Here is a 27,844-nt window from a genome sequence, read left to right as displayed (position 1 = left end):
GGCGCCTGCGCGGCTGCAGGGCGGGTTCGAAGCGCCTGGTGCGTCCCATCCTTGCGACGTTGCGCTCAAGCTAACATCGGGCGAAACGCCCTAGCGGCTCGGGATTGCCTGAAACAGGCCAACAACTCGTCCTTTGCTCATCACCCATCACTCATCGTAAAAATAGTCAGTCAGGGCGCATCTGCTAATGTAAAACGACTTCTTTTTTATAAAAACATGTTCCCGTATATTCGAAGCGCAATGGCGCTCCTTTCTCTGCGCTATGCCACTTGTTCCTCCCAGGCAAGCCCTCCCTCCTTCCAGAAAACAGGAACGAGCTGTACCAGAATCTCAAAGGAAAAAAAACAGTCAAAGATAGAAAAAAGCCCGCAAACTACCGACCACGAATCGCTGAAAATTCGGCGCAACAGATAGGAACCTTTGAAAACGGAGGAAAATGAAAAAGAGATAAACGGAAAACAGCAAAGAGGGAAAAAAAAAGAGCACCTCCTTCCCCGCCACCCGTCCCTTGTCAAGAAACTAGACAGTTGTAATCACACCAAAGACGAGCGCTCCAACCGGCGTTGGTTTTTTTTTGCCACCATACCCGACCAATCCTTCTTTACTTTAGACATAGGATGCGAAAGGAAAAAAAAAAGAGGAAAATAGAAAAAAGAGGAAAAACAGGAAAAAAAGGAAATAGGAAAATATTGGACACGCTCCTCCCCGCCTTTCGTCCCAATCTTCGTTGGCGAGACCTTTTTCCAAAGCTCGCCACGGCCGCCTTTTTTGGTGCTAACCCCCTCGTTCCAGATCAATGGTTGTCCCCCATTGATGACATTTGCGCACAAATTGTAGAGTTGGCGCAGTTGTGTGTGTGTGTATGTGTGTGCCCTACTGTGATCTGTTGATGTAGCTGTCTTCGCTGTGCAGCTTGATGATGACGCAAGAGAAAACGCATATGCGGAAGGAAGAGCAGAAACAGAAACGATGATGAAAAAAAGAGGAGAAAATGAAGAAGAAAGCCGAAAACAGATAAATGACACCTGATACACATCCCAAACGCCATTGAAGGAGTGTAATGGCCTTGCGTTGGCCGTCATGATTACATCTTCATAATAGCATCAAGTAAGGAAATGAAGATTGCGCCAGAAAAGAAGAAAAAAATCACAAAAAGCTTCAAGAGGCTATAGCCGCCGACCGCCCTGTTGCTCCTTTGTGTCTCAAGCGTCCAATTCAGAGACTGAAGGACCATCATTGAGAAAATAACGTTGCAGGGACTGTAGTACCCCAAGCGACCCTGAGCTGAGAATCAGGGGGGAAGAAAATAAAAAGAGCCTCCTTTTCTTTCTTGCTTCCTAACCGACACACATCGTACAGAGCCTGGCGCGCGGGAAAACAAAAAAAAAGCACACGGGCAGATATTTGTTCTCTACCGCTTACGCTTCTTGGCCTTGTCGGCAGTCATGGTGTTGGCGGCGATGGGTGCCGCGGGCAGCAGGGCTGGATGCGATGCGAGAATAATTTCCTCCATCTTTAGCGGCACTCCCATGTGGCGACCATAGCGACCCTTTCGGCCGTTGCCCTCGTCTTCGCTGATGCACTGATCTGCCGAGAGGCCGGCATCGCGGCAGCGACCACAAGGTCGTTGTCGATCGCAGCCCTTTTTGCTCTTCCTGCACCGCTGGCAGCGCGGCTTGGTGGAGAGATCAGGCTGCTCTTCTTCTCCGGCTTGCGGGGCATGTCCGATGGACACCACCGATTGCTTCCTAGAATGTGTGGTGGAGGCCGCGGGGGAGATTGGGCCATTGGGCACAATGGGTGGCTTCTTGATCTTGCTGCCATTGGAAGCGCGGGGCGCCTTGATCTTGGAAGAGGCTGGCTTGGGCACGGCGATGGGAGCGGGCTTGCTCTTGACCAACCTGCTCTGGGCCGGCTTGACGTCTAGGCCATCCTCGTAGTCGGCATCATCACCGCTAGCCTCGGCGCCGTCAATGGGCGGCATGAAGTGCGATTCGGTGGTCTGGTAAATCTGCTTGGACACGCCAGACAGATCCAACTTTTGGCGACGAGATGGCGGGAGCCCGGCGTCGCTATCGCTGTCGCTGTCGCTAGTTGCGCCAGTGGACGATGCGCCGTCGGCTCGACCGCTAAATGCGTCCTCCAAAGTCGATGCAGAGGTGCGGCCATGAGAAATGTTGGACATCTCGCCCAGCCGCATGAGCTGAATGGCGACATCCTTGTCTTCCTCCGACATGCAGCTTCCGACGGTGGGGTCGGGAGTTGGGAGGATGCCCATGCCATGGGTCATGCTATGGCTGCCGTACGAGATGCTGCCCCGGCCGCGACGGTCGCTGGAGACAGGGGTCGAGTACATGCTCAACCCATGCCCGCTACCATAGCTCTGCGGAGAGTGCAGTGGTCGTGGGTTTATAAAAGGGTTTTGGCCAGTCTGGACGTAAGACAGAGACGGTCTGTGATGCTCGATACGTCTGGCCGGAGAGACGGATGGGTTCGAAGTAGCGGCCGGCATCTGAGGCGGTGCGAATAGAGGCAGTTCCTAGAAGAAAAGAAGAGAAAATAGGTTAGCAAAATCGCGAACAAACGTTTGTAGTGATGATGCGCCACGCTTACAGAGCTTTCAAACTTGGCCCTCTTCCGTCGGCCACCTTCGACAATGTTTTCAACACTAATGTCGGTGGTCCCGAGCTGCTCCTTTGCTCGGGCGGATGCGGTGCTCGGGGCGCCATCGCCGCTGCTATAACCATTCATGCTCTCGGCGTAGGCATCGGTGTGGTTATGGAGGATGCGGCTCTTGGTAGAGCGAGAGCGGCCCTTTTTGCCATTGGTGCTGGTCGAGTCGCTTCTGCGTCCCCGCGGCGAAGGACTTCGCCTCCGTGGTGATTGCGAATAGGACCGGGCCATCTCGGGCCCGTAGCGCTGAGGGAGGGCGTAGCCGTCGCCGCCGTAATAAGAATCAGCGCCCATATGAAGGCCGCGGTAGTGATGTGATTCTAGGGCGCCGACGGACGCCTCTTCGATGACCCGGACGTAGACAATCATGTTGTTGCGGAAATTTTCATATCGCGCAATCAGGGTGTTGCCAAGCTCGTCCTCGAAGCTGACGCCTTTTGATCCGGGAGGACCCGAGTACAAGCCGTAAAAGTTCTTGACGGTTGTAACAATCGAGTCCGTGGTATCATGAGGATAAATCTGGACTCTCATGGGCAAGCGCGCACGGTATTGAGGCGATTCAAGGAATAGCAGCTCAAATGCGACGTTCTTGGGGCTCGGCGCCTGACGAGGCGAGACACTGCCCCCGTTTGAGGACGCCGCCGACATGCCGCCAGAAGTGTTTATGGGGGATAACGAATTCATGTTTTTATGTATAGTCTATCTTTTTGATGGACTTGTGTAATGTTCGAATCGGATGGAAGAGGGGGGGGGATGGCGATCGACGTTCCCGTGGAGAGAGTTGGGCTGGGGACGTGGGTGCGGATTTTGCCTTGGTCGGACAGAGCCAGCAGCTTCAGGCAAGAGTATCGCTTGGAAGGAGGACGGGCAATTTCATCACCGGCCGACAGCCAGGACTCGATATGGGCTCTTCCGCTTCTAGATGACGATGAATGATGAGGCAATGTCAAAAGTTCATCACCATCCAGGCTATGCGGTAAGCGCCTGCTTCTTGGTCAGCTCCTGGCTGGCGCGGCGGCGGATTCGGCGGCGGCGAGGACTGGAGAGAGCGGCGGCGCTCAGGGCGAGATCTGGTAGACGATCAAGCGAGGTTAGCCATGGACGCCCGCGATGGACTTGGAAGAAGGCTGCCAACAAGAGTTGATGAAGACCGCGAAGCCCTCAGTCGGGACGGATTGGGGGGGAGAAAAAGCTGCTGTGAACCAAAGGCGCCGGCAAAGCCAGGACGGGGAGTGGGATGAGGTGCGTATCCAAGGGACGGGGACGTTTTGGGAGGCCAAGTTCAGGGCAAATGCATGATCGCGCACGACGAGAGAGTCGATGGAACTCACCAGATGTATCAGGAGTGGTTTGCAAAAGCTGTTGCTGGAGGCCAAGTTGGTAGAATGTGTGCATGGGGAAAAGAGGAGCTGCTAGGCGAGGTCGAACGATTTTGTTGCTTGCCCGGCTTGGGCTCACTAACACGGCGCTGCTGTCGCAGTCTTCTGGAAGCGCCTTGTAGCGCCTCTAACGCGGCGGTTCAGGGCATTAGGTCGCCAGAGAACGTGCTGGATGGCGCCGTGGGAGCCCTGGAGGCAAAGGTTCGGCAGGCTGTAGGACTGGATCAGCGCCTCGGACAGCCCCAAGGGCCATTGCCCCCAGTCGCATTTCGCCGGGCTTCTTGTTCCCTTCTTTTTTTTTGCGCCCGGCAGAATTTGGAACCTTTTCACTCTCAAACATGTGCTTTGATTTGATTATTTAGCATTGGTCTGGATGCCACTAAACGGCGCTTCTCTACGCAAGGGGGAAAAGGCTGCTGTTCAGGCTGCAGTGGCCATCCCATGCCGTGCTGTACGGCGCAAACAAACTGGGGGGAGCGAATACTGGGGAGCCGGCTTCCACCTTGCGACTCGACCTTTCGTCTCTCGCGTCGCGCACATTTACGAAGGCTGGATATTAACGCCTTTGACTATACATATGGTAGAGAGAGGAAGAGAGAGAGAGAGAGAGAGAACTAAAGAAATCAAGCATTGCTTGTTGATAGTGTATGAAGCCCTCACGGTGGGTGAGTCAACACCGCTTACATTGGACGCATGTATATACTGACTGAGCCACTCCGGCATTGGCTTTGGCTTTGATAGTAGCAGCTGCGATTGAATAGGCAAATCCATGTAGATTTGCTACCAAGGGGGCCAATATACTCGACATGTCTACTAGATACAGCTGAATTGATCCAATCCGAGTTCCATTACTTTCGTACTGGTCAGAAAAGCCAAGCCGGAGCCTCTCGACAGGGAGACCAAGCTCCATCAATGCCCGTCTGCGGCCACAAAAACGCCAGCCAGTTCCAACGGACCTATGAGATGACGGCATCTCCAAACCCTCATCCTTCGTCAGGCACCACAGCAGATGGTTAGGGCAGCGTACATATCGGTGGTCACTTTTATTTCCCCTTCCCCTTCTTTTTCCTCGTCTCGTCAGTTCTTCTGCTGCTGCACGGTACGCACACGTGTGGGCGCAGGCTACTGTGCTCGCCATGTATTCGCACACAGACATGGCTAGATGCCATGCCGTGAGAGGGTCGGATTCAAAGGGGAACGGTGCTGAGGCGATGGGCAACGCGGCCGGAAAGGGCATAGGGCGCAGAGACCGCTCGTTTGGCCCGTTTGACCCGTCACCAACTCATCAAGTCCCTAGTCTGGTGACCCCGTCGGCCATTTTCGCGTAGTAGCATCATCTATTATTATGGAGTTGTTCGTTGTCAAACTCAGCCAGACGGGCCCACACGGACAGCGAAGGCGACGCCACCAGCCCCTCATGGCCTGCGATCCCAAGATGTGAGCCGGCAACTGACATGCAGAGTGTGTCGAGCTACATGTAGTCTTGTTGCCTTAGCACGACCAGAGATACAGTAGCAGCGTAGGAATCCTGCGTGTCTCCATCCCCATCGTGTGTTGACGGTGTGTGTGTGTGTGTGCCGGGTGCTCTTGTCCTCTGCCTCTGGTCTGGTTCTGTGTCTACATCTCCGTTCTGCGAAGCTCTATCTAGGTACTAATACGATGCGCTCTTCTTGCTTGGAACGAGTTGCCGTCTGTACCTTACCTTGGTACCTTATGTACGAGCATGTACTCGTAGGTATTCGTGTCGTATCACTGCCTGGCAGTGGCCGATATGTGACATGATGGCATGGGAGCGCATCCCAGAGTCGAAAGCTGCAGGACGCTGGGCGTGCGTGTGCGTGCGTGGTGCGGACGGACGTGCGTCCATGCGGCCTGGTGCTGATTGATTGATTGATTGATTGCGATTGATTGATTGATTGATTTGATTGATCCGCCACCCTCTCCGCACCACTCGCTGGCAGACAAACATCCAGACTTGCTTGTCCTTGTCCTGCTTGTACAGCGAATGGCCAGGGCCCCAGCCCAGGCTCCGCGAAGCGCATTCCGACGACCCCCATGGGCTGGGCTGGCACACCCAGGGCTGGACTTTGACGAGCGCTTGTTCTCCATTGTTGGAAAGGCTGTTCGACCTCGTGCGAAGCTAAAGGAGAGAGAGGGAGAGAACGAGCTGGACCGTCACCGCGGCATGGGTGAGCGAGTTCTGCTAGTCTCCAAGCATCCAAGGCCGATATCCAGCGGCTGGGTGTCTAAATTTACCAACTCCAGCTGCTCCGTGTGTGCTTGTGCTTTCTTCCAATATTAATTCCCGAGCGCTGCTGAGGGCCAATGGGCGCCGCATCAGATGCCGGCCCAGAGGCGCCCGTTTCTCGTCCTGCAGGGATCCTGAACAGCAACAGTGTGGGCTAAGCAGAAGCAGGAGAGGTGGGGAGCCAGACTGAGGCGGTAGCGGCAAGGGCTGGGGCAAAGGGTCCAAGTTGAGGCCAGTTGACTCGAGCATTCAATGGCTATCGATTCATACAGCGTCTGTCCCAAGCATGACTGCCTGCTGGCTGCATTGAATCTGTGTGCTAGGTGCTTAGTGTGCTGCCGGGGCTCGGCACCGCTTCGATCCTCGCAGGACGATCCAGAACAGCTTCAACTCTGCAACACTCGGGGTAATCAAGCAGCCACCCAGCAGCTGCTCGTCTGTCTGCTTTGCTCCTGGTTCTCCGGACAAGCACAGATGACATGTTTAATCAATTGTGCTGTCTGTCTCTGGGCCTTGCGGTGCTTCTTGGCCTCAACCTTTTGTCCACGCGAGACGATGCTGAACTGAGCTGAGCTGAGCTGAGCAGAGCAGAGCAGAGGGAGGGTGTGCCTGACTGACAGCCCCTCTCCTGTCGTCGCAAGATCGGCCCAAACTCTCTCGAATGGGGAGAGGAGGGGAAACCCCAAGCACCAGGCCAATGTTTGCTTCATGGCCCGTCAATCGTCAGCCTCTGGTTGGAGCAGCGGCTACTGTACGCTGAGAAAGGCGCAAATCGCGACCAGCGTTATGCGTGGCTTGGCTAATACCAAGCTACGAATTGACTTTGTCCCCTTTTTTTACCCAACTTGTTTTCATTCTCTCATGCCCCCCCAATTTCCCCTCTTCGGCCTTTACTGTTTCGAGACTCTTTTAGAGGATTCACTAAGGAAAAACAAAGGTAGGAAAAAGAAAAGAAAAGGTGAAAAATTAACAGGACAAAATCCTCGACCATGGCTCCGTCCAGGCACGGGCAATCCAATCATATGCAGTGGCACAAGCTCAGTTTCCCGCTAAGTTGCAGACCATGTCCTTCCTATGGGTCCCCCGGTTTCAGCGTCCAGTCGGAGGCGATTTTGTATACTTCTCAGGCTTGCGAGGCGTCTTCTCCCAAGAGACTACTCGTATATTCGTTGGGTTGGCATCGAGGTCGGGCAGCACGCAGGCGTCCGTGCTGGGCGTCTTCTGCAGCCAGCGTTGCGCCCAGTTTGCCATGGCAAGCCTCCCTCTAGATCTAGCCCTTGTTGATTCTTGATTCTTGATTCTTGTCCTTGTTCTTGGTGCTGATCGGGGTCATCTCGTGGCGCTTGTCTGAGTTGAACGTTCCATGCACCCTGAGAGATGCCTCCAGTTCTATACCTTGGAGTCAACGCCACCAACACCGACATTCCCAAGGCTTCAACGCATGCTCGTACATGTACTCGTATTGACAGTAGAATTGACACCAGCTCGGTTAAGCCTAGGGTCAAGCGTCGCATCAATGCTGCACAGTACAAGGACGAACAGCCGTCTTTCATCAGTCACCGCTTTGTTCCCCCCCGCGCAAGCCTGGATGCATGCGCTGAGAGGCTTTGTGGATACAACGGTTGGGTGGACAAGATGCGTGCCGAATCAGCGCCAGAACGGTGGCTCCCAAAGCATCAACGGGACAGGAGCATTTTTTGCTGGGCCCCGTTCTCCTCTCCTGTGTGTGTGCCTTGCGGCAGTGGCCAAAAGTTTATGATCGCCTGCATTTGTGCCCCAGGCCGGATAATGCATGCAGAGCAGCGTCCCAATGGGAGCTCGCCCTGCGATACAACGGCTCCGGTGTTGTGGGCTCGAGTGTGCGTTGTTATTCCTTTGGCGATGCGAGTGATGATGGGACGGCTGTTTCTGGCTTCCCAACGAATTGCGGACCTCGTCGCTGCCATGCACTCACTCACATCATCGCAGCCTGCTTTTACGAGCCCCCCTTCATCAGATCTCCTGATTCTACGCGGACGTACACACTGGTACGGGTACGGGCACGGGCACGGAGCACACATGCGGCGTCGTACCAGGCTTGCTTCCCGTGTTGCCGCAGTATGCGCCATCGAGGCTGGATGTACGAGTATGTACAATACTCCGTCGGGGCAGAAGGCATTGCTGCTTGTCAACTGCGTGGCAGAGCCGTCCCGGTGTCTACAAGTAGGTACGCCATCGTTGAACTCAAGTACCATTGTGGCGCCGGCCGACACTAGCATAATTCGAAACGAAAGAAAGCAAACCATGTTGCGGCCGGATCGGCACGCACGAAAGCACCTGTGTGTGTTCGCTGCCCAGGGCTGGCCTCTTGAAGCGCTGGCTTCTTGCTCAAGCCCTGCTCGTTGGTGTTGTTGATGGACGGCTAGATGACTAGATTTAAAAGGCAAAGAGGTTGTGCGTAGTGGACATGTAAAACATTGTGCTTGCGCAAAAGGACGCAGCTCGGGGCAACAAATTCCTCTTCACGGTGGCGATATATTAAAATGGGTAAGATATGATATCATATCGTCGAAACTCGCACGGGACGTGCCCCAAATCGCTCATTTGAGCTGCAACGGGGGCTTAGATTTGCGCAATGGGAGTTTGGAGCACACGCCAACGTATCAACAAGGGCCTGCCACGGTCTTGATCTGGGAGATGCTTGTCAGTGTTTGCGACAGATTCATGATGGCAAGACACGGTGTTCTGCTCAAGCTAAAATGAGCAGCCAGACGATCCAATCCAGGGAGGCTTGCGCCAGGCGCACCAGCTCAACAACAAGCGACTCGGCACCAGAGAGCCGCAGCACGCGAGTCTCATACGGCGGTCGCGGTAGGTTAGCTCAATGCCCAGGAATCTGGAATATCACAATCGTGGCTGAGGCGGGAATTGCGACGCAAGGTTGGGTCGACTAGTGCAACCTTGCTCAGAGAGGCTGGATGAGGGGGTTTTTGATGAGATGAATGGCATTCAAGCGTTGTCGCGACACTTGGTTCCGTCGATTCCACCGTCTCCCCAGCGCGATTGCTGCATCGAAAGGCCATCACCACCGCCGCACTCTGTCGCAATTCATCGCGCCCGGCTTTGATATCATCGATTTCCAAGCGCAAATTGCTCGCATGGGGTTTGCGGCGACAAACAACGAAGCGGCCTGGCCGGAAGGACTATCGCCTATTAGTAGCTCAGTAGCTTACACTTTAACTGCCGAGCTTACAACACGGGGCGTCGCAAGAGCCAGATCGAAGCACCGACCGCATTGCTTCAAAGACATGTCTCAATCGCGCCTCGAACCAAAGCGCGAGCGCCCTTTTCGTCCCTCGTCGTCTTCGAACTGTCTTCCCTTGCCTGAGGCATGTTCATGTTTCAACCCGTCCAGAGTGGGGGGGAGTCGAAAGTCGAAAGGGCACTTTAAAGTGGTAGCGTCTCGTCACGTGAACGCGTGTTATACTGGCGCAATTTCCGATGGCAGCCCTAACGCGTCCGAGACGCCCAAATGCGCCGGCCGCAATTTCACCGCTGCGGCGTGATTTCGGTAAAGAAAAGCCAAAGCCCGTATCGCTGCGATATCCAGCAGACGCTGACACGGCTTAGAGGCCATCGCCGCCCGCGGGTGCTGCTGCATCTGCGCAAAAGTGAAACTCTGAGGATTTTCGTCATCTCAAGTGAGACGCGACGAGATCGTCCGGCCGCCGCAACCGGACTAGCGGCCCGGCGGTACGTCTCTCTGTGCTACACGCAACCCCCCGGAATATCGTCATCTCCGGGACGACAGGCAAATGACGCGACATGTTCGCATGATGGCCCGTGCGCGCATGCCGACCCCCAACGCCGCGGTAGCTCAGCGAAGCTCCAGCTTACAGTTGGTGTCAATAATGGGCTATCCTGCGCTAAAGCGTCTGCAGCGCTTGGGGATAAACAAATAAACATTGGAAAAAGACACCACGGACTCTGGCTCTGCTCACCACCAGGGACCAATTAATTAAATCCCCCGGAGTTCCAGGCTCCTCCCCAGCCTCCCAACCACTAACAACGCACGTCTTGCAAACGGCGCATCGGTTTTTGTTCCTGCTACCTGCGTCCCGAGTTGCAAGCGAGAACTGGCGCATATTCCCTGTCGTTGTCGCTATCGCCAATTTCCACCTTGCACCTTCTCAGCGGCTGAGGGGAATTTGACAGACCAGGGCCCAGAGCACGAGAGCAGCATCTTTTCCCAGCTGGGGCGGTTTCCCTTCTTCTCCAAATCCACATCGTCTTTTTTTTTTTGTCTCCATTTGTACGAAATACTCATCAGGCTCGCCCCTTTCCCGCTTTCTTTTCTCCCCTCGTGTATGGTCGACAAGCCAAGGCTGTGTACTGCGTCTTCAATTTGACGTGATTCTGCGTCACCGTCTAATTTGTTTCTGATAATCCTTGGGGAGTCCCGTTGTCTCCGAAGTGCGACGCTGGAATCTCGGACGATCCTGGACACCACGCCACGGACAGCTTTATTGTATGATATCCCGACGCGGGTTGATCAGTGGAAAGGCTACGCCGCCTTTTCGCCTTGATTCGCATAACTTTATTTCGCGCATTCTACCAGATCAGTGTACATTATCCTTAGAGGCCCGAAAGCGAGGCGCAGACGGCCTCTCCCACAATGGACGCACGGGTATGTTGGGAAACAGAGACGAGCAAAAATGGCTGCTTGGCTCTATCTTTTGCACCCTTTCCTTCCTCCCCATCTGCCTCCTATCTGTCGTATACCATGCAACCCTGGTTCAATTTGTAGCCAAACTGACCCTTCATCTCCTTCATCTAGCCCTTTAGACCGCGCGGCAGCGAGAACATGCAGCAACTTCTTCACCAGCGCCACAAATCAGCAGGAGCTGTCGGCACCGCTCTGGCAGTCCCCGTGGCTGGATTCAAAGGCCCCGCTAAACGTGCTGCCTTTGGTGATGTGACAAACGTGTCCAAGTCTCTGGGAGGACGTGGTGACGAGGCCAAGGGTATCAAAAAGGCTGCCATGGTGGCCACGAATCACGCGTCCGCATCCTTTCTGAATAAGGAAAACGCGGTAAAGACTAGCAAAGATTCCCTCTCCCGACCTGCACAGCGACCCGCAGCTCTGGCAGGCAGCAAATCCAAGGTCACGACGACGGAAGCTCGTGCGGAGCCTCTGCAGAGGAAGCCCGCAAACATTCCCGCAAAGGAGCCTGCTTATAAACACGACATCGATATTCCCCAGCTACACGGCAACAAGACCAAGAGTAATGGCGTCACGACGCAGAAGAAGAGCTCCTCCGTTCAGGCTGCCCCCGAGGCGCATTCGAAGCAACCTCGTCATCACAAGAGCCAGCCGCAACTCAAACAGCAACAACCAACCCTGCGGAGAACCCAGAGCAAGGTCGAGAAGGTCGAGAAGAAGGTCGAACGCGCTCCCATTAGGCCAAATCTTGTTGAAATCGACATCGAACCTCTGGTAATGCCCGCCTTGATTGAAGATTTCTTGGCCAGCGACGATTCCTATCTAGACTCGCTCAATTGCCCACCCAAGGAGGCCCCACGTGCAGACGTGAATCACGACGACAGCCATGTTGAGGTGTTGGCCAAGCTCCCGAATATCTCCGAGGAACCCGCCATTAATATCGAAACTTACAAAGAGGGCCTCACTCTCGCACTCTCCGAAGCCGAAGAGTACTGGGACGAAGAGGATGAGGACTATGATGATCAAGATCAGGGTTACACGACGGCTCATTCGACTCGATCCCGCGACATGACGTTAGGAAACGCCACGACCATTCTCGCCCCACGAGTAACCAGCCGTGTGCAGCGGGAACTAGACGAAGCTAGAATCGAGGTCGAACAGACCATCACCCCGGAAGAGATTGACGAGGAGATGTGGGATGTCAGCATGGTTGCTGAGTACGGCGAAGAGATTTTTGAGTATTTGAGAGAAATGGAGGTAATGAAACAAATCCAACTATTCCAAGACGCCCCCCCCCGTCGATCGCTCGCTGACCCTCCTCGTGCAGACGAAGATGCTCCCTAATCCCCATTATATGGAAATGCAAACAGAGATCCAGTGGTCCATGCGGACTGTCCTTATGGACTGGCTGGTGCAAGTGCATCACCGCTTCAATCTCTTGCCAGAGACACTTTTCCTTACCGTCAACTACATTGACCGGTTCCTTTCCTGCAAGATTGTTTCTATCGGAAAGCTGCAGCTGGTGGGGGCCACGGCCATCTTGGTTGCGTCCAAGTACGAAGAAATCAACTGCCCGTCATTAGACGAGATAGTCTACATGGTGGATAGCGGTTACACAACGGAGGATATCCTAAAGGCCGAGCGCTTCATGCTCAGCATGCTCGGGTTTGAGCTGGGATGGCCGGGCCCCATGAGCTTCTTGCGACGAGTCAGCAAGGCCGACGATTATGATCTCGATACCCGAACTCTGGCTAAATACTTCTTGGAGCTCACGATTATGGATGAGCGCTTTGTGGCCTCACCCCCGAGCTTTCTTGCTGCCGGTGCGCACTGCCTCTCTAGGCTCATCTTGAACAAGGGCGAATGGGTGAGTTTTCTTCTTCTTTTTCAACTTTGCAGACTCCCGACACTGATTGACTGACAAGAATTACACAGACCAAGCGCCACGTTCACTACTCAGGGTATACATGGAGCCAGCTCAAATCGCTGGTGACCATGATGATTGAGTGCTGTGAAAACCCCGTCAAGCATCACGGAGCCGTATTTGAGAAATATCGAGAGAAGCGATTCAAAGAGGCGTCTGTTCAAGTCCAGAACGCCCTCGACGCTGGATTCACGCTCCCGCATCACTCGACACCTGTTCGTCGCCTGCAACCAGCCCGCATCCCAAGTGCTACCGAACTGCAGTATGGGAGCCTTCTCATCGACATAAAAGGGTGAGGATAAGGCCCCCCGAGCAATTCGTCTACTGTAATTCCCGCTTTGATGTCACCACACGGCCCATGGGGGTGGCTACATGATACCACCGTGCTTTGAGATGCGATTCCTTGTTAATTTTTGACCCCGACCTTGCTCACTGCGATTTCATTTTTCTTGTTCTCTTTTTTCGGGGATTGCAGGCGATCTTACGAAGCCAATGACGCATACACTCACGCAAGCACACTACCACATTCTGGACGAGAATTTTCTTCTTTTTGTTTTTCCCACTCTTCTTGAGCTATGTTGTTTTTTTACTGTCTGGCGTTGGTGGCTTGCTATGGAATTGGCGGTAATGGATGGACTTATATATACCACGCAGGCGCTGGAGGGGGAAAGATGGGATAATAATGGATAAAGCAAAACAGGAAGGGCCGGCATGGCGCACTAGGGAGGGCATGTGCTTCGCCAAAGCTGGGGAAAGATTCTGGCCTTGATAATATCACACTGAAGAAAGTTGTATGGATTAATACCGCCCTGTTATTTATTTGGGCATTACATTATGGATCCCGTTTTCTTCTTCTTCTTTTCTTCTGCCAACCGAATGGACCCAATGAGCGGACGGACGCTTGCTGAACTGCCATCAATTGGAATTGGAGACTGCGTCTGTAGCGCAACGGCTATTACTCCATGCTTGAATATACTATCGAGTTGCTGACCGCCGAATTCACCGTTTATGCACGCAGCTCCGGGCCTCCGGAATGCCCCGGGCCTACGGAACAGGATTGCTCGCTGGCAGTCTTCAAGCTGCATGCCAGATGACGTTCCGTATAGGTAGTATTCGATATCGATGGATTTTATCTACTGATAGCAGCACAGTGATTACACACCAATTGCCAAGGGGAAGATGGCACCAGACTCATTAGAGTCGCGACCGGGAGTCAACCGGCCCGGGTGGCGGCCGGAAAGCCAAATCTGTGTCTTCTGGAAGCCTGATGTATGTACGGAGTACCTGTACCTGTCTGGCTTAGATCTGTGGAGATACTTGGGGGTTTGCACAGTGCCTTCATGTGAAGCCATTCAGCTAGACGGGTCCAATTACCATACCAAAACTGCTTTGAATGCCAGCAGCCTGTGGTAGCTGGTACTTGTTTGGCGCCGGGCTGGCCGAATCATCTCCGACTGGCCCCGACCCCAGATTTGGCGGCTTGCTAGTGCCAAACGAAACAATTGTAGTAATCTTGGGGAATGTAGGGAGTGTATACGGACCCTGATGGAGTAAAATGCTACCTGGGCAACATCGTCCAGAAGCCGGATGGAAGAGAAATGGCGTTGTCAGAGCTGACTAGGCCCAGGAGCGTTTTCGGACGGTTTTGTTGGATCAAGGGTTACATGAGGATCTGATGTCAGCTGTCTGAGGTGCATGTACGAATGCTGGGAAGTACCTGTACCTCCGGGTTGAGGGAAGGATGGCGTAATCTGCAGAGCCAGGCTTATCGCCTTGGGTACTCGTTTGGAGTTTAGGAACTCACCATTTTTACGTCCTCTGTTGACTTACGATGCTCTATTTTAATCTCTCAGAGAGCCTAGGCAAATACAAGCGATTGAAGTCATGCGGGTGGTTTCCCAATTGTAATGCCACGAGGTAAATAGGTACTCTACCTAGGTACCTGTACGCACACACATATCAGCTGGTGATCTATCGGGAGCCCTAGAATGGAACCGAGTACCTGGCAAGGCTTAGTCCCCTGGCATAAGCACGGAGTACTGGTACATTTAGCCGTTGAGAATGCTCCGTGTAAAGTACAGTACCAAACATGTCGTCCGCCGCTCTTTGATGCTCACGTGGCGACTTTCAGCGTCTTCTGACCGCTGGGCAATTTAGCTGTTCAGTGGCGGCCAGGGGGGACAAACACGGCGCACACAGTACCAGGTACATGCATCGACAGGTGGCATCTCGCCAAACCTTGCAGCCGTCCAACCGTGTCAATTGGGCTTCCATCCATCAGGAGTAATATAAATTTTTTTTTCCCTCTTCATACTTTAACCTGCCGCTTCTCGCGCGATCCTGTGACGCTTCACTTCTCTCTTTCCCCCCTTTCCTCTTTTTTCTTTTCTTTTCTTGTTGCATGATAGACTTAGAAATACAGATAGAGGGGAATCCGGTATAGAGGGGCTTCATCTCCGACATTTTCTCTTCGCAGGCGTTTGCTCCGATCTTTTTTTGGCGCTTTTTTTTTCTCTTCCCGTCGTACCAGACCCCGATTTTCCCACTTATCCAGCTCCACAGCCTCGCCGTTTCTTCCTCCACAAAGAAGCCAACACCTTTTATCCCGTCTTCCCCGCGGGCATTTTTTTTGTTTGTTTTTTTGGAGCAGAGATTCGGATTTGCTACTTTTCTCCAAGATGGCGAGCGTTTCAACCGTCAAGGAAGCTGTCAAGGAGAGCCTGGTTGGCGGCGAGGAGCCTGCACAGCTCTCGGCGCAAACCAAGGCTCGCTTCAACAGCCATGCGATCAAGGACCCTGAGACAGGCGAGCTGTACCTGGGACCGGACGAGTTTATCAATGCGATTGCGCCTACGGATGAGGACTATGTGAGTTTGCCATTGAGTCCATGTTTCTCTTTTCCTTTGACTTTTTTTACCACTCTCCGCCCTTTTGGAGGCCCCTTTTTCCTTTTTTTTTTCTCCGTTGGTCTGAGGATCGGAGTCATATCGGTGCAGTTGCGGGACCAGTGACTAACAAGGCATCGCATGCAAACAGCACAAGATCAAGCGGGAACAATATTCGATCCTCTTTGGTGTCGCCGACAACAAAGGCACCGGCCGCGTCTCATTGACTGACTGGAGTGTCTTCGAGAACCTCCTGCTCAAGCCCGACGCCGAATACGAAATTGCCTTTCGACTGTTCGACGTCGACCGCACCGGCATTGTCAAGTACGACGACTTCAAGCGCCTCTACGAGCTCAACAAGGGCCCCGAAAACATCCCCTTCGATTGGGACTGCGAATGGGCCAAGCTGTACATTGGCACCAACAAGAACCGCCATCACCTCAACTATGCGCAGTTCTCGCAGATGCTGCGAGGCCTCCAGGGCGAGCGCATTCGACAGGCCTTCCACCGCTTCGACAAGGATGGCGACGGCTACATCAACCCGGAGGACTTTGAGCGCATCATTCGCGAGACGGCGAGACACAAGCTGTCAGACCATCTGCTCAACAACCTGCACACCCTCTGCAACATCTCGGCCAGCAGCAAGGTCTCCTATGCCAACGTGCGAGCTTTCCAGAATATGATCATGGAGATGGACCTGGTCGAGGTGATTTTGCGCCGCGCCGTCTCAAAGACCAAGGATGGTAAGATTACCAGGTCCGAGTTCATGAACGAGGCGTCCGGCCTGACGCGATTCGGCCTCTTCACACCAATGGAGGCCGACATCCTCTTCCACTTTGCCAGCCTGGACGAGCCTTCTGGTCGACTGGGCCTCCGCGACTTTGCCAAGGTCCTGGATCCCTCATGGCGTAACCCCCTGTACGACGTTATGGACACGGCCAGCCAGACGGCCGAAAAGGTCGCTTCCAAGGGCGGTGCCGTCCTGCAGCAGGTCCTTGAGTCGGCGTACAACTTTGGTCTGGGCAGTGTGGCCGGCGCCTTTGGTGCCTTCATGGTGTACCCCATCGATCTCGTCAAGACTCGCCTGCAGAACCAGCGTGGAGCGCAGCCCGGACAGCGCCTGTACAAGAACTCTATTGACTGCTTCCAAAAGGTGATTCGCAACGAAGGTGTCCGCGGCCTGTACTCTGGTGTTCTGCCCCAGCTGGTTGGTGTTGCGCCGGAGAAGGCCATCAAGCTGACGGTGAACGATTTGGTGCGCGGTCGTTTGAGCGACAAGCAAGGAGGCATTCCCCTGTGGGCCGAGATTGTCGCCGGTGGTACTGCCGGTGGTTGTCAAGTGGTAAGTTTTGGAACGATCTGGCCCTTTACTGTAACCATTATGCACGAGCTCTCGCCCAACTAACGTTCCTTTTCCTCTCATCTAGGTCTTCACAAACCCTCTCGAGATTGTCAAGATTCGTCTGCAGATCCAGGGCGAAGTTGCCAAGACTGTCGAGGGCACGCCTAAGCGATCGGCCATGTGGATTGTCCGCAACCTCGGTCTCGTGGGTCTGTACAAGGGGGCGTCGGCCTGTCTGCTGCGAGACGTCCCCTTCTCGGCCATCTACTTCCCCACGTACAGCCATCTCAAGAAGGATTTCTTTGGCGAGTCGCCGACCAAGAAGCTGGGCGTCCTGCAGCTCCTGACTGCTGGTGCCATTGCCGGTATGCCCGCGGCCTACCTGACGACGCCTTGCGACGTCATCAAGACGCGTCTCCAGGTCGAGGCTCGCAAGGGCGAGGCTTCGTACAACGGACTGCGACACTGCGCCCAAACCATCTGGAAGGAGGAGGGCTTCAAGGCCTTCTTCAAGGGTGGCCCGGCTCGTATCTTTCGATCATCGCCCCAGTTCGGCTTCACCCTGGCCGCGTACGAGGTTCTTCAGACTATGCTGCCCATGCCCGGATCGGTACCGAAGGACAAGGTGCACGTCGGCATGTCTGATGCTCTGTCCTCGTTGAAGTCGAAGCAGCTGGACTCCAGCCCCTTTGCCCGCAGCAGGAATGCGCTCAAGATCATCCTCGACCTTGACGAGGACTTTGGCAGGGTTAAGCTGCCCAACGAGAAGGGATGGAGATCGCTGCCCAAGATCATTGGCGGTGGTGGTCAAGCCGCGCAGTAAAGAAGAGAACTGGACGGCGTGAGGTGGAAAACAAGAAAGAGTAAAGAAGAACAAAAAAAAGAAAGAAAGAAAGAAAGACGTGCATCGTCAAAACCACACTCGAGGGGAGCAATGTATGATTTCTCTCCGATGATACGATGCATCAGACTAGGCGTTTGGGTGAAAATACTGCATCACGAAAGGGGCGAGTTGTTTGTATACTTGCTTCTATTGTTTTCTTTTTTAATTCCTATTCTACCTTTTCGTTTTCTCAGGTCCCTTTTATTCCCTTGTGTTTCTATCAACACGAACCCGAACCGTTTGTACCCAGAAGAAAAAAAAAAGAAGAAAGATAAGAATATGAGGGATATAGAAGAGAGAGCTAAGGACAAGGGATATCTTGCGCGCAAAAAGGAAAAAGACATGACGCTGGTTGTGATTCTTTCTTGGTTTGCCTCTGCGGCTGTCTGTTTGTATTGTTGATTTTTTTCCCCTCCATCGAAATGTATGAGATGACCTTTTAGACCTAGACATGGGATACGGACTAGAGGGGGGCTGTTATAGCCAAGGCAAAAAGAAAAAAGAGGAATTTCGTTTGGAGGAGGAGCCTTGGAGGACTTTTTGATTTCGAAGAGAGAGGTGGTGTTTTGATGGGCAGATGTATAGCGATACCTAGTTTTCAACGCAACATAAAAGTGTTTTTGACCCTGCTTTCGACACATTAGCCAATTGCCATTTACAACAAACGAATCAACAAGGGGTTCACATACATACCTAGGTGGGCATATCTCTCTCTTACTCTTGCTTCTCGATCGGAGGTATTGATGAGCGGACGAGATTTGCGTGTCCGCTCCAGATGTGCGCCCAGGGAGCGTCTTCCTGCGGCTCATAAGGGGCAACCTCAGCTCCCTCGGGACTCGTCATGGCATTGACCAGCCAGGCAATGTAGTGTTCGAAGCCCGTCGTGCTGCCGCTGAAGTAGACGTTGTTGACGCCTCGCACGGCGTCAAACACGGCCAGGTTGTTGGAGTCGACGCCCAGGAACATGGACTGGACGAGGTCGATGGAGAGCTCGTCCAGCCCGGAGAAGGACTCTGCGACGGCCTTGCGGTCGTACGGCAGGGGCAGGTCGAGGCGGACCTGGACGTGGAAGCGGTGGATAAGGGGCACGAGAGTCTTGGCCTCTCGCATGGGAGGGTACCAGTTGCGTAGACGGGGGAATGTGGCGAGCAGGGTTGGGTGGGCGACGAACATGTTTGACGAGTAGAGGAAGGGGGTGGCCTCCCAGTTGATCTGGCGGTTGGCGAGGAGGATGGCGGGATAGACGTGGTCGGGGGGTTGGGCGTAGGAGGAGAGGTGGTGGTGGGAGGAGGACTTTGGATGAGGCGGGATGGAGAGGAGGAGGTCGTAGATTTGGAAGCGGAGCTCCAGGGGGAGGGACATGAAGCCGACTTTTGGTGTTGTTGATGATGGTGATGATGATGATGAGGGCATCTCTGCTGGTGTTGTTGGTGTGGTTGGGGCAGACATTTGGGAGCTGCGTTTTAATGATTCGACGTAGCTGAGGTAGCTCATTGTGTGTGTAAGTGGTGTATACGTGATGAGATGATGTAATTCAGGTTTGGTGGGACGAATATATCTGCTTGGCTGGTTGTTGTCAAGCGTGTATCAAACAGAGACGTGTATATATAAAGATGTAAGTGATTCTTCTGTGTATCAAGATGGATCTAAGCAACAAGAGTATATAACAACGGAGGGAGGCAATGCGTATTTAAATCACTTCCTCGCCAGAGCTCTCCCAGCAATAGAATAGACTCGAGTTAGCCCGTCCGTACATCGGAAACCCACAAATAATCATGAAATAAAACCGGCGTGTTCACACACCGTGAGCCTCACCACGTCGCAAAAATAAAGCCGAGGGAAAAGGGCAAAAGCCAAAAAAGGGAAATAAACCATGTCCACTATAATATCCGGGATGGCAGCGCCGGCTAGCCAATGGAAAAAAGAAAGAGAAAAAAACGCCCGAGCCAAGGAAAAGGCAACCATGTAAGAAAGGATGGGACGAATCAACGGTCGAGGGTTCAGCCCGTTTGATTGGAATTGGATGGAGACCAGGGACAAACGTCACCCGGCATTTGGAGGTTTTGAGAGAGAGGAACCCCGTCTGTCTCGGATCGGCCGTTTGGGAGCGGGACGCAGGTGTTGTCGGGTTGGGCTTAGTTGGTGGGAGTGGCGTTGTTTTTTTTTTGCTGTTTTTTTTTTGTTTGTGATGGGGTCTGTCTGGTCGAATGTTGTTTTACTTGGACGTTTGATGCGTTAGTGGCATGCGGCGGATGCTAGCCTGGCCCGATTCTGACGATGGAGAGGTGGCTAGGGTGATGCGACGATGGCTGATGTGGTGGGTGGGTGGCTAGGGGTGGTTGGTGGTGTGGTGTGTTTGAAGGGCTGTGTATATGGTTACGTCGTTGTGCTTGTAAGAGATGGATGTGATATGATTTGGTCTATATTGTTGCGTGTGTGAAAATGAATGAATGAGTTGTTGGTTGCCTAGTCGTGGGTGAATACAATCAATACCTTGCAATACAATGCGTGTGTCTAGTCGGGCGTGCCAGTGAGTGTTGTTTGCAAGTCACGTCTGCTGATGCCTTTTGGGCGCTCATCACTTGTGTCATGGATGTTTTTTTTCCCCGAACAACGGCGAATACCCGACGATGGGCATTGATAGGCGACATAGGGTTCGGACTGATCTGGGTACTGCTGACTTGGCTAGTCAGATGTGAAGAAGCTTAGCGAGACTCGTTGTCGTTCAATCTCATGTAAGCATCCTCAAGTGATGAACTTTAGTGATGGCGATGGATGTTAGTGATGACTCGGGGACCCAGCCAGCGTCCGCAAAGCAGATTGAAAGGGCAATCATTCCGGAGCTACCCAGTGCTAGATACTAGTTGATGCCTGTAGACAGATATAGTACTGTGCATGGGCTGAAGAGGTACGGTAGATTCTGCCTCATCAAAGTTGATTGACATCTTGGCAGCTGGAAAGCCACAGCCAGCCACTTTTCTCGCGATACTCCGTAGTCTCTCTACCTAGTAGTCTTTGATGCGCCAATCTCCAACTCACTCATCAGCCTTGGGCATTCATTCCTCCATCCCTCTTCCTTCAGCTGGCCTCCAAGCCACCCAAAACGGGCAGCATCCATCAAAAAGGGGATTCAAGAGCAAGCACTACTGCACCAGGACGACAGCTGAAATTGAGGCCTCATGCATTTCCGTGCCCTTATTCGTCAACTTAGTATAGCTGACCGCGCTTGTGCGCATCCGGGCGGACGATGATGAGAGCTCAATGCTTTGCCGGGATCTGACGGCCCCAACAAGCTTGAAGCCCTTGACGATTTGAAAAAAAAAAAAAAAAGCAAAAGAGTGGTCCGCTATATTTTTTTGGCCTTATTTTACCATCAAATCTTGCCATGGATCTGCGACAACCGTCGTCCGATCACGCCAAGCCTCACACCATTGCCACTCCCGCTGATAGCGAATATCTCGGAAACGGTGGACCGACAAGGAGACTCTGGCGGGAAAAACACGCGAGATACGCGGGCATGCATGCACATGCATGATGCTTGGCCTGGTCTGGCCTTGTTTTCAATGCCGAGGATAAAAAGGGGCTGTGGAATGTAACGCAACAGCAAAAAAGAACATCTTCTTTGTTCTTTTTTGTTTCTCTTAGTGAGTGTTTTATACTACTGTATCGACTCCGTGTGATCCGAGCTGTATCGAGTACAGGAATTTTGGCTGCTTACAAGGCCAAACACTACTTGTTACGAGGAGTTACTTGTACATACATTAGTACTCGTACATCCATGTTCCGTGCAGCAGGGCGTTTGATTGAATCCAGAACAAAGGAGAATTTTCTCGGTGATCCGATTCCGAGGACCATGTTCCGAAGACGATGTGCCCAGGGTGTTCGGATGGATGGGTGGCTGCTGCAAGTGACGGAATCAATTAAATGAATGAATGAATGAATGAATGACTCGACGAGTCTCGATATGGCGGTGACTACTAAACTACTAACTACTGGAGGTGGCTGACAAGTGCCGGCATCATGGCTCTGGTGGCAGTTCGAGTTCGGCTTTTCAGACAAATCTTTGCTCCGAACATGGGAGCTGGTGGCTGCTGATATCAACACGAGCTCCCTTTACTAGCTACCTAGTCCGACACCCTTTTTTCTTAAATTCCCGTCTGCTGTCGACTGCCGTCAGGATGGCCGTGTTACCGAGTTTAGATATGACCACTTCGTGTAAACGCCAATTATAGTCGACGGTGAAGTTATCGTGTGGACTATCTATTTACGGATACGCTGAGAATGGAAAAGGTAAAGCCGTAAGTGGTACGTTTGTTGAGCGTGTAGCAAACTATGACTATAATGTTCTAGTTTGTTGAATTGACCATTTCGGATCTCTGACATTAAGAGAAGTAATACCAGCTGAAGATTTCTTCAGTATTTCCAGACTCAAGCACCACCATGTTGACGTCACTCAGGGTACTAACAGGACAGAGCTCGCGTGTGGCAGATTGATTCGTTGACATTGAGTATATATAGTTTACATTGTACAAGCGCTTTCTATAAAGCCTCCCGTGATAATCCTACAATGTTCAACTGTTTTGCGACTCTTCTAGGTTAGGTTGGTCAAACCGTTTTACCTCTGCAGGTACCTTAGTCCAGCGACTTATACGAGGTACTTTCATTGGCTGTCTCGATACATTCATCTACACTGCATATATCCTGAAACACAAGTACCACTTTTCGAATGACAAGTACACTGCACCTGCGCACTTGGTCATCGAAGCTGGAAATGATGCAATCGCGTCTCTGCCCTCGCAAAATGTCATCGCAGCGCAGCGCATCGCATCGCAAACCAGGCGCACAACAAAGTACCGCTCCATACCCCTCAAGCTGCAATCGGTACCTCCATGTCGTTGAATCCTTAAGGCACCCAGCACGAGGCCACGGGACTTTTGTTATCCCTCCATAATAGGTAGATACTCGCACCTGATCTTCCACCTTCAACCCCTCGTCAAAGCAAAAACCAACAACAAGATCGAAATCCCGAATCCCATCCTCGAACAGCCTTCGTCGTCACACTCTTTTTTGACAACCCTCGAAAAATAACGCCGCTGCCGGACCGATCCGGGACGGTGGCTTGCATCAAACGTTCAGGTACTCCGGCGCCTCGATAACCTCCAGGCCCGAAAAGCCGTCATCGCAATCGGCAACACCGTTCGTTAGCCGTCAACAAAGCAACAAGGGCAAGGGGAAACAAGACAAGACAAGACAGACAAAATAAATCATGGCCGCATTCCTGCCCTTGCTGGCCTCCCTCTTTGGCTGGATCTACACGTTCGCCTGGAGCCTCTCCTTTTACCCCCAGCCGCTGCTCAACTGGCAGCGCCGCTCCACGTCCGGCACCACGGCCGACTTTCCCACCCTCAACATCATCGGTATGTTTTGTCCAAGATGCGCCCCTCGTCTCACACTATCGTATCCATCCATACTCCGTCGATGATCAGCTAACCTCGTCCTCTTCGTCCTCCAGGCTTCGCCGCGTATCTCGCTTCCAACGTCGCCTTGTACTACTCCCCTGTCGTGCGCAGCCAGTACGCCGCCCGCCACAACGGCCTGCTCCCCACCGTCGCCTTCAACGACATCACCTTTGCGCTGCACGCCCTCGTCCTCAGCATCATCACCGCCTCGCAGTACCTCCTCCGCCCGCTCTGGGGCTTCGAGCCCAGCGCCGGCACCCGCCCCAGCCGCTTCGTCAGCGGCATCATCGCCGGCTCCGCGCTGGGCCTCGTCGTCACCTGGATCATCGTGGGCGCCACGCCGTCTGGGGACCCGGCCGTCGACTGGTGCGAGCTGGACATTGCCTACGCCGTCGGCTACGTCAAGCTCTTGGTCACGCTGGTCAAGTACACGCCCCAGATCCTCGCAAACTACCGCAACAAGAGCACCCGCGGCTGGAGCATCTGGCAAATCATCCTCGATGTCGTCGGGGGCGTCTTGAGCTTGGCCCAGCTCGGCATCCATGGCTACCTGCAGCACGACTGGAGCGGCATTACGGGCAACCCCATCAAGCTGGCGCTTGGCAACTGCAGCTTGGTGTTTGACACCATCTTCATCTTCCAGCACTATGTCATTTATCGAAGCAAGGAGACCAGCGATGAGGAACAGAGACTTCTTCCAGACGAAGAGAGGAGGCACCATGACTAGATTTAGATCCAGGCCGCGCCGTTTTTTTTTTTTTTTTGATTGCAGACTTAGATTTTGTGTGGTGCTTTCATACACAGGGCGCCACCTAATACCCACTGAGCAAAAAAGAGTAAGAAGAGGCTGGCTTACCTACAGTAAATATGCCATGTCATACATATATATGTCCAATTGTCTATAAGATCTACGGAGTTGGGGTATCCCGTTCTATCGTGTCACGCACGCGCTGCTCTATATTACAAAGTTGATCACTTTTCCCCCGTCCACGGGAATCGTCCTCCTGGCCGACCGCACGTTGTATTTACTACCCTCGCCAAACCGGCTCATACCTTCCTCCGTCTCCAGGATCGCATCCACCAGCCAGTCGCGCAGCGCAGCGCCTTGCAAGTCGCTGGGCGGGCGCGGGATGGTCACCGTAGCGCGCAGCTTGCCGTTGATTTGCACGGCGCACTTGGTGTGCACCGCCTGGAGCATGGGCAAGCTGCCGTCTTGCACGGGGAAGCCGGCCGCCTTGAAGACGGAGCCGCTGGACGGGTGAAGAAGGCTCCAGCATTCCTCTGCAAAGGCGGGCGTGATGGGCGCCATGAGGCGCACAATGGCATCTGCCGTCTGCCTCCTGATGCCCTGGTCTGCGTGTTTCTGCTGGACAAGCTCGTTGGTGAGCGTCATGAGATCCGACACGACCGTGTTGAGCGCATAAATCTTGTCGTAGCCCCTCGTGATGGATTCAATCTTGTTCTGCGTCTCGCGCCAAAGCGCCGTCTCGGAATCCCACTTGGACAGCTTCTCCTTGTCGTTGCTCGGGGGAGGAGACCCTCGCGTGGCGAAGTATTCCTTTGCCGGCAGCGACTCCTCCGGCGACTTGGCGAGTGCCTCCACCTGGTCGTGGAGCTTCTGGAGCCAGCGAGTGACGCCGGTAATCTTGGACTCGTCCCAGTTGAGTACGTCGGCGACGGGCGCTTGGAAGAGCATGTGCGCGCGCGTTGGATCGACGCCGTATTTGGACGTGAACTCGGTGGGGTCTACTCCGTTGTGCTTCGACTTGGACATCTTCTCAAAGGCCACCGTGACAGGCTCTCCTGTGGCCACGACGAGAGGATTCAACGGATCCGCCAGGTCCACTTCGTCCGGTTTGAGGAACTTGCCCGACTTGGGGTCGATGTAAGTCCTGCCATGGACCATGCCCTGGGTAATGAGACGTTTGAACGGCTCGGCAGACGAGGCGTCCGCATCAGAGTACTGAGGAAGGAGTGGCGTAGTGGCCAGGAACTTGAAGATGAAGCGGGCATATAAAAGGTGAAGGATGGCATGCTCAACGCCCCCAATATAAATGTCCACAGGTAGAGTTTTGGCTGCCTCGGGGGAGAAGAGCTGGTTCGGATTTTGGGGATCGGCAAACCGAGCGTAATACCAGCTTGAATCGACAAAGGTGTCCATGGTATCGGTATCTCTCCGAGCCGGGCCGCTACATTTGGGGCACTCAGTCTCGACAAAGCCGGGTGCCGACTCCAGCGCGTTGCCCGCCTTGCCTTGTGCCCAGTGATTGTCCACCTCGGGAAGAAGAACGGGCAGCTGTTCGTCCGGTACGGGGACGGGGCCGCAAGAGTCGCAGTGAATGATGGGTATGGGAGCGCCCCAGTACCGCTGGCGACTGATGAGCCAATCCCTCAATCGCCATTTTGTGATGGGCTTCGCAAGGTCTGCGCCCTCAAGCATGCGGACCATCATATCGCCCGCTTCCTTGGAGTGCTTGCCATGATAGATGCCGCTGTGCTCTGTCATGTAACCGTGTTCAACGAATGGCTCGTTCTCCAAGACCGTGGTTGATTCGTCCTCGGACGCTGCCAGAACCATTCGAATGGGTTGATCGGTATTGTGCTCTCGCCAAAAGGCGTGATCCCGGGTGTCGTGGCCGGGCACGCCCATGACGGCCCCTTCACCGTAGTCGCCCAAGACATAGGAGGCCACATAGATGGGCAGCGATTCCTTGGTGGCATCCGGGGTCTTCTCGTGAAACGCTAGAGGGTTGACGCCTCGGATATGCGGCAGCAGATACCCGACTTTGGAGTCGGGGGGCAGTCCAGGGAGGGTGTCGAGGAACGCCTGTAGCTCCGGGTCGTGTTTGGCTAGCTGGGCCACCACGGGATGATTGGAGGCGAGGGCAAGGTACTGGACCCCAAACAAGGTGTCCGGCCGGGTCGTAAACACCTCAAGGGCGGTATCAATCTTGACCCTACCAAGAGCCATGAGGGGAAACTTGACCACAGCGCCGGTCGACTTTCCCAGCCAATTCCTCTGCTGGGAAATAACATGCTCTGGCCAGGCGCCGTCCTTGGCCAAGCTGTCAAGCTCCTTCAGGAGCTCCTCGCTAAACTCGGATATGCGAAAGAACCATTGCTTCAACTTTCGTTTCTCGACCTTGGCGCCCGATCTCCACGAGAATCCGTTTGCATCCACCTGTTCGTTTGCCAACACCGTCTTGTCCACGGGGTCGTAGTTGACCTCGGCCTCTGCTTGATATGCCAATCCGCGTTCGTGAAGCATCAAGAACAGCTTTTGCGTGTGTTTGTAGAAATCCGGGTCGCAAGTTGTCAATTCCTATGTATGGTTTCCTTTTAGCCCAATTCTACCTATACTGGCCGTAGCCGCAACTGAACAATGAAGTACCACTTACTCGTGACCAGTCCCAGCTGCCATTCATCACGTCAAGCTGGCTCTTCATTTTGGTGATGTTGCTTTCAGTCCACCCATCAGGTGGCACACCTCTCTCTAGGGCGGCATTCTCAGCGGGCAGGCCAAAGGCATCCCAGCCCATTGGCAGCAGCACTTTGTCGCCCTTGAGGGTGTGAAATCGAGCAACCACATCGGCAATGGTGTACACTCGGAGGTGGCCAAGATGGAGGCTGCCGCTCGGGTACGGGAACATGGGCAAGATGTAGCTATGCTTTTGGCCATCCGACAATGCGGCGGCATGAGGCTCGCCATGCGCAGAGTCCTGGTCCCAGACCTGGCGCCATTTCTTGTCCAGAGCAACAAGATCTACTGCGTACCATCTCCGGGCCAAACGTCGCGGGTCGTGTCGCGTGAGGGCAGATGGCCGATTTATCGCCCCATTAGCACCAGCTGCTATATACCGGCGGCAAGGGGCCAGGCCGGCTCCTCTGATGCTCATACGGCTGCCATGAAGCATATGCATTATGGTACGGTCATATTGCGGTGTCGAGATTCCCGCAACAGTCTTTGTGGTTGAGCAGAGACGAAGTGTGGAAGAAGAGAAGAGAATGTCGTGTCATAGACGGATGGTTCGATGTCGATATGAAATCGCCGGACTTTTTTTTTTCTGCACCAGCGGTTGTTATCGGAGCTCCCCAGTGCTTCTACACGGCCCTGTAGGGGATGCGTCATAGGGCTCCCCCAGTGCGATAGCGATAGCGACAACGGATGGACGCAACCCCGCCATTTCTGCTCCAGGGCTGCTTAATGGCAGCTGCCCCGCCACCTTTGCGGCATCGCAAAACTTTCTGCTTGTTTTTGTTGTTTGTCCCAAGCAGAGACTTGCAACTCTCTCGTTGGGTCAATTGACGCCTCTCTCTGGGCATCGAACACCGCGCCACGGGCATTTCGT

At 53.7% G+C, this 27,844-nt stretch overlaps 6 protein-coding genes across 6 annotated transcripts; 3 read left to right on the top strand and 3 right to left on the bottom strand.

Moving 5' to 3' along the window:
* Positions 1-1,411: 1,411 nt before the first annotated feature.
* On the bottom strand, positions 1,412-3,357 carry Triagg1_6907 (uncharacterized protein; the record flags this gene model as incomplete). The annotated part of the gene is made up of 2 exons (XM_062901583.1): positions 1,412-2,539; positions 2,614-3,357. 2 exons carry the CDS (start codon positions 3,355-3,357, stop codon positions 1,412-1,414), a joined length of 1,872 nt encoding a protein of 623 aa, XP_062754235.1.
* Positions 3,358-7,677: 4,320 nt separating this feature from the next.
* On the top strand, positions 7,678-13,222 carry Triagg1_6906 (uncharacterized protein; the record flags this gene model as incomplete). The annotated part of the gene is made up of 10 exons (XM_062901582.1): positions 7,678-8,620; positions 8,906-8,982; positions 9,047-9,150; positions 9,338-9,841; positions 9,910-10,032; positions 10,091-10,151; positions 10,919-10,966; positions 11,117-12,259; positions 12,330-12,869; positions 12,938-13,222. 10 exons carry the CDS (start codon positions 7,678-7,680, stop codon positions 13,220-13,222), a joined length of 3,828 nt encoding a protein of 1,275 aa, XP_062754234.1.
* Positions 13,223-15,604: 2,382 nt separating this feature from the next.
* On the top strand, positions 15,605-17,976 carry Triagg1_6905 (uncharacterized protein; the record flags this gene model as incomplete). Its single annotated transcript, XM_062901581.1, has 3 exons — positions 15,605-15,793; positions 15,963-17,153; positions 17,239-17,976. The coding sequence occupies 3 exons, from the start codon at positions 15,605-15,607 to the stop codon at positions 17,974-17,976; spliced, it is 2,118 nt and encodes a 705-aa protein (XP_062754233.1).
* A 774-nt stretch (positions 17,977-18,750) lies between these two features.
* Triagg1_6904 (uncharacterized protein) lies at positions 18,751-19,530 on the bottom strand (the record flags this gene model as incomplete). Its single annotated transcript, XM_062901580.1, has 1 exon — positions 18,751-19,530. The coding sequence occupies one exon, from the start codon at positions 19,528-19,530 to the stop codon at positions 18,751-18,753; it is 780 nt and encodes a 259-aa protein (XP_062754232.1).
* Positions 19,531-23,302: 3,772 nt separating this feature from the next.
* On the top strand, positions 23,303-24,222 carry Triagg1_6903 (uncharacterized protein; the record flags this gene model as incomplete). The annotated part of the gene is made up of 2 exons (XM_062901579.1): positions 23,303-23,453; positions 23,549-24,222. 2 exons carry the CDS (start codon positions 23,303-23,305, stop codon positions 24,220-24,222), a joined length of 825 nt encoding a protein of 274 aa, XP_062754231.1.
* A 228-nt stretch (positions 24,223-24,450) lies between these two features.
* Triagg1_6902 (uncharacterized protein) lies at positions 24,451-27,415 on the bottom strand (the record flags this gene model as incomplete). The annotated part of the gene is made up of 2 exons (XM_062901578.1): positions 24,451-26,817; positions 26,894-27,415. The coding sequence occupies 2 exons, from the start codon at positions 27,413-27,415 to the stop codon at positions 24,451-24,453; spliced, it is 2,889 nt and encodes a 962-aa protein (XP_062754230.1).
* Positions 27,416-27,844: the final 429 nt, after the last annotated feature.

This window comes from Trichoderma aggressivum (genome assembly GCF_033847375.1).
Source record: "Trichoderma aggressivum f. europaeum strain CBS 100526 chromosome Unknown scaffold_028, whole genome shotgun sequence".
NCBI lineage: Eukaryota > Fungi > Ascomycota > Sordariomycetes > Hypocreales > Hypocreaceae > Trichoderma > Trichoderma aggressivum.
This window is presented reverse-complemented; position numbering and strand designations above follow the sequence as displayed.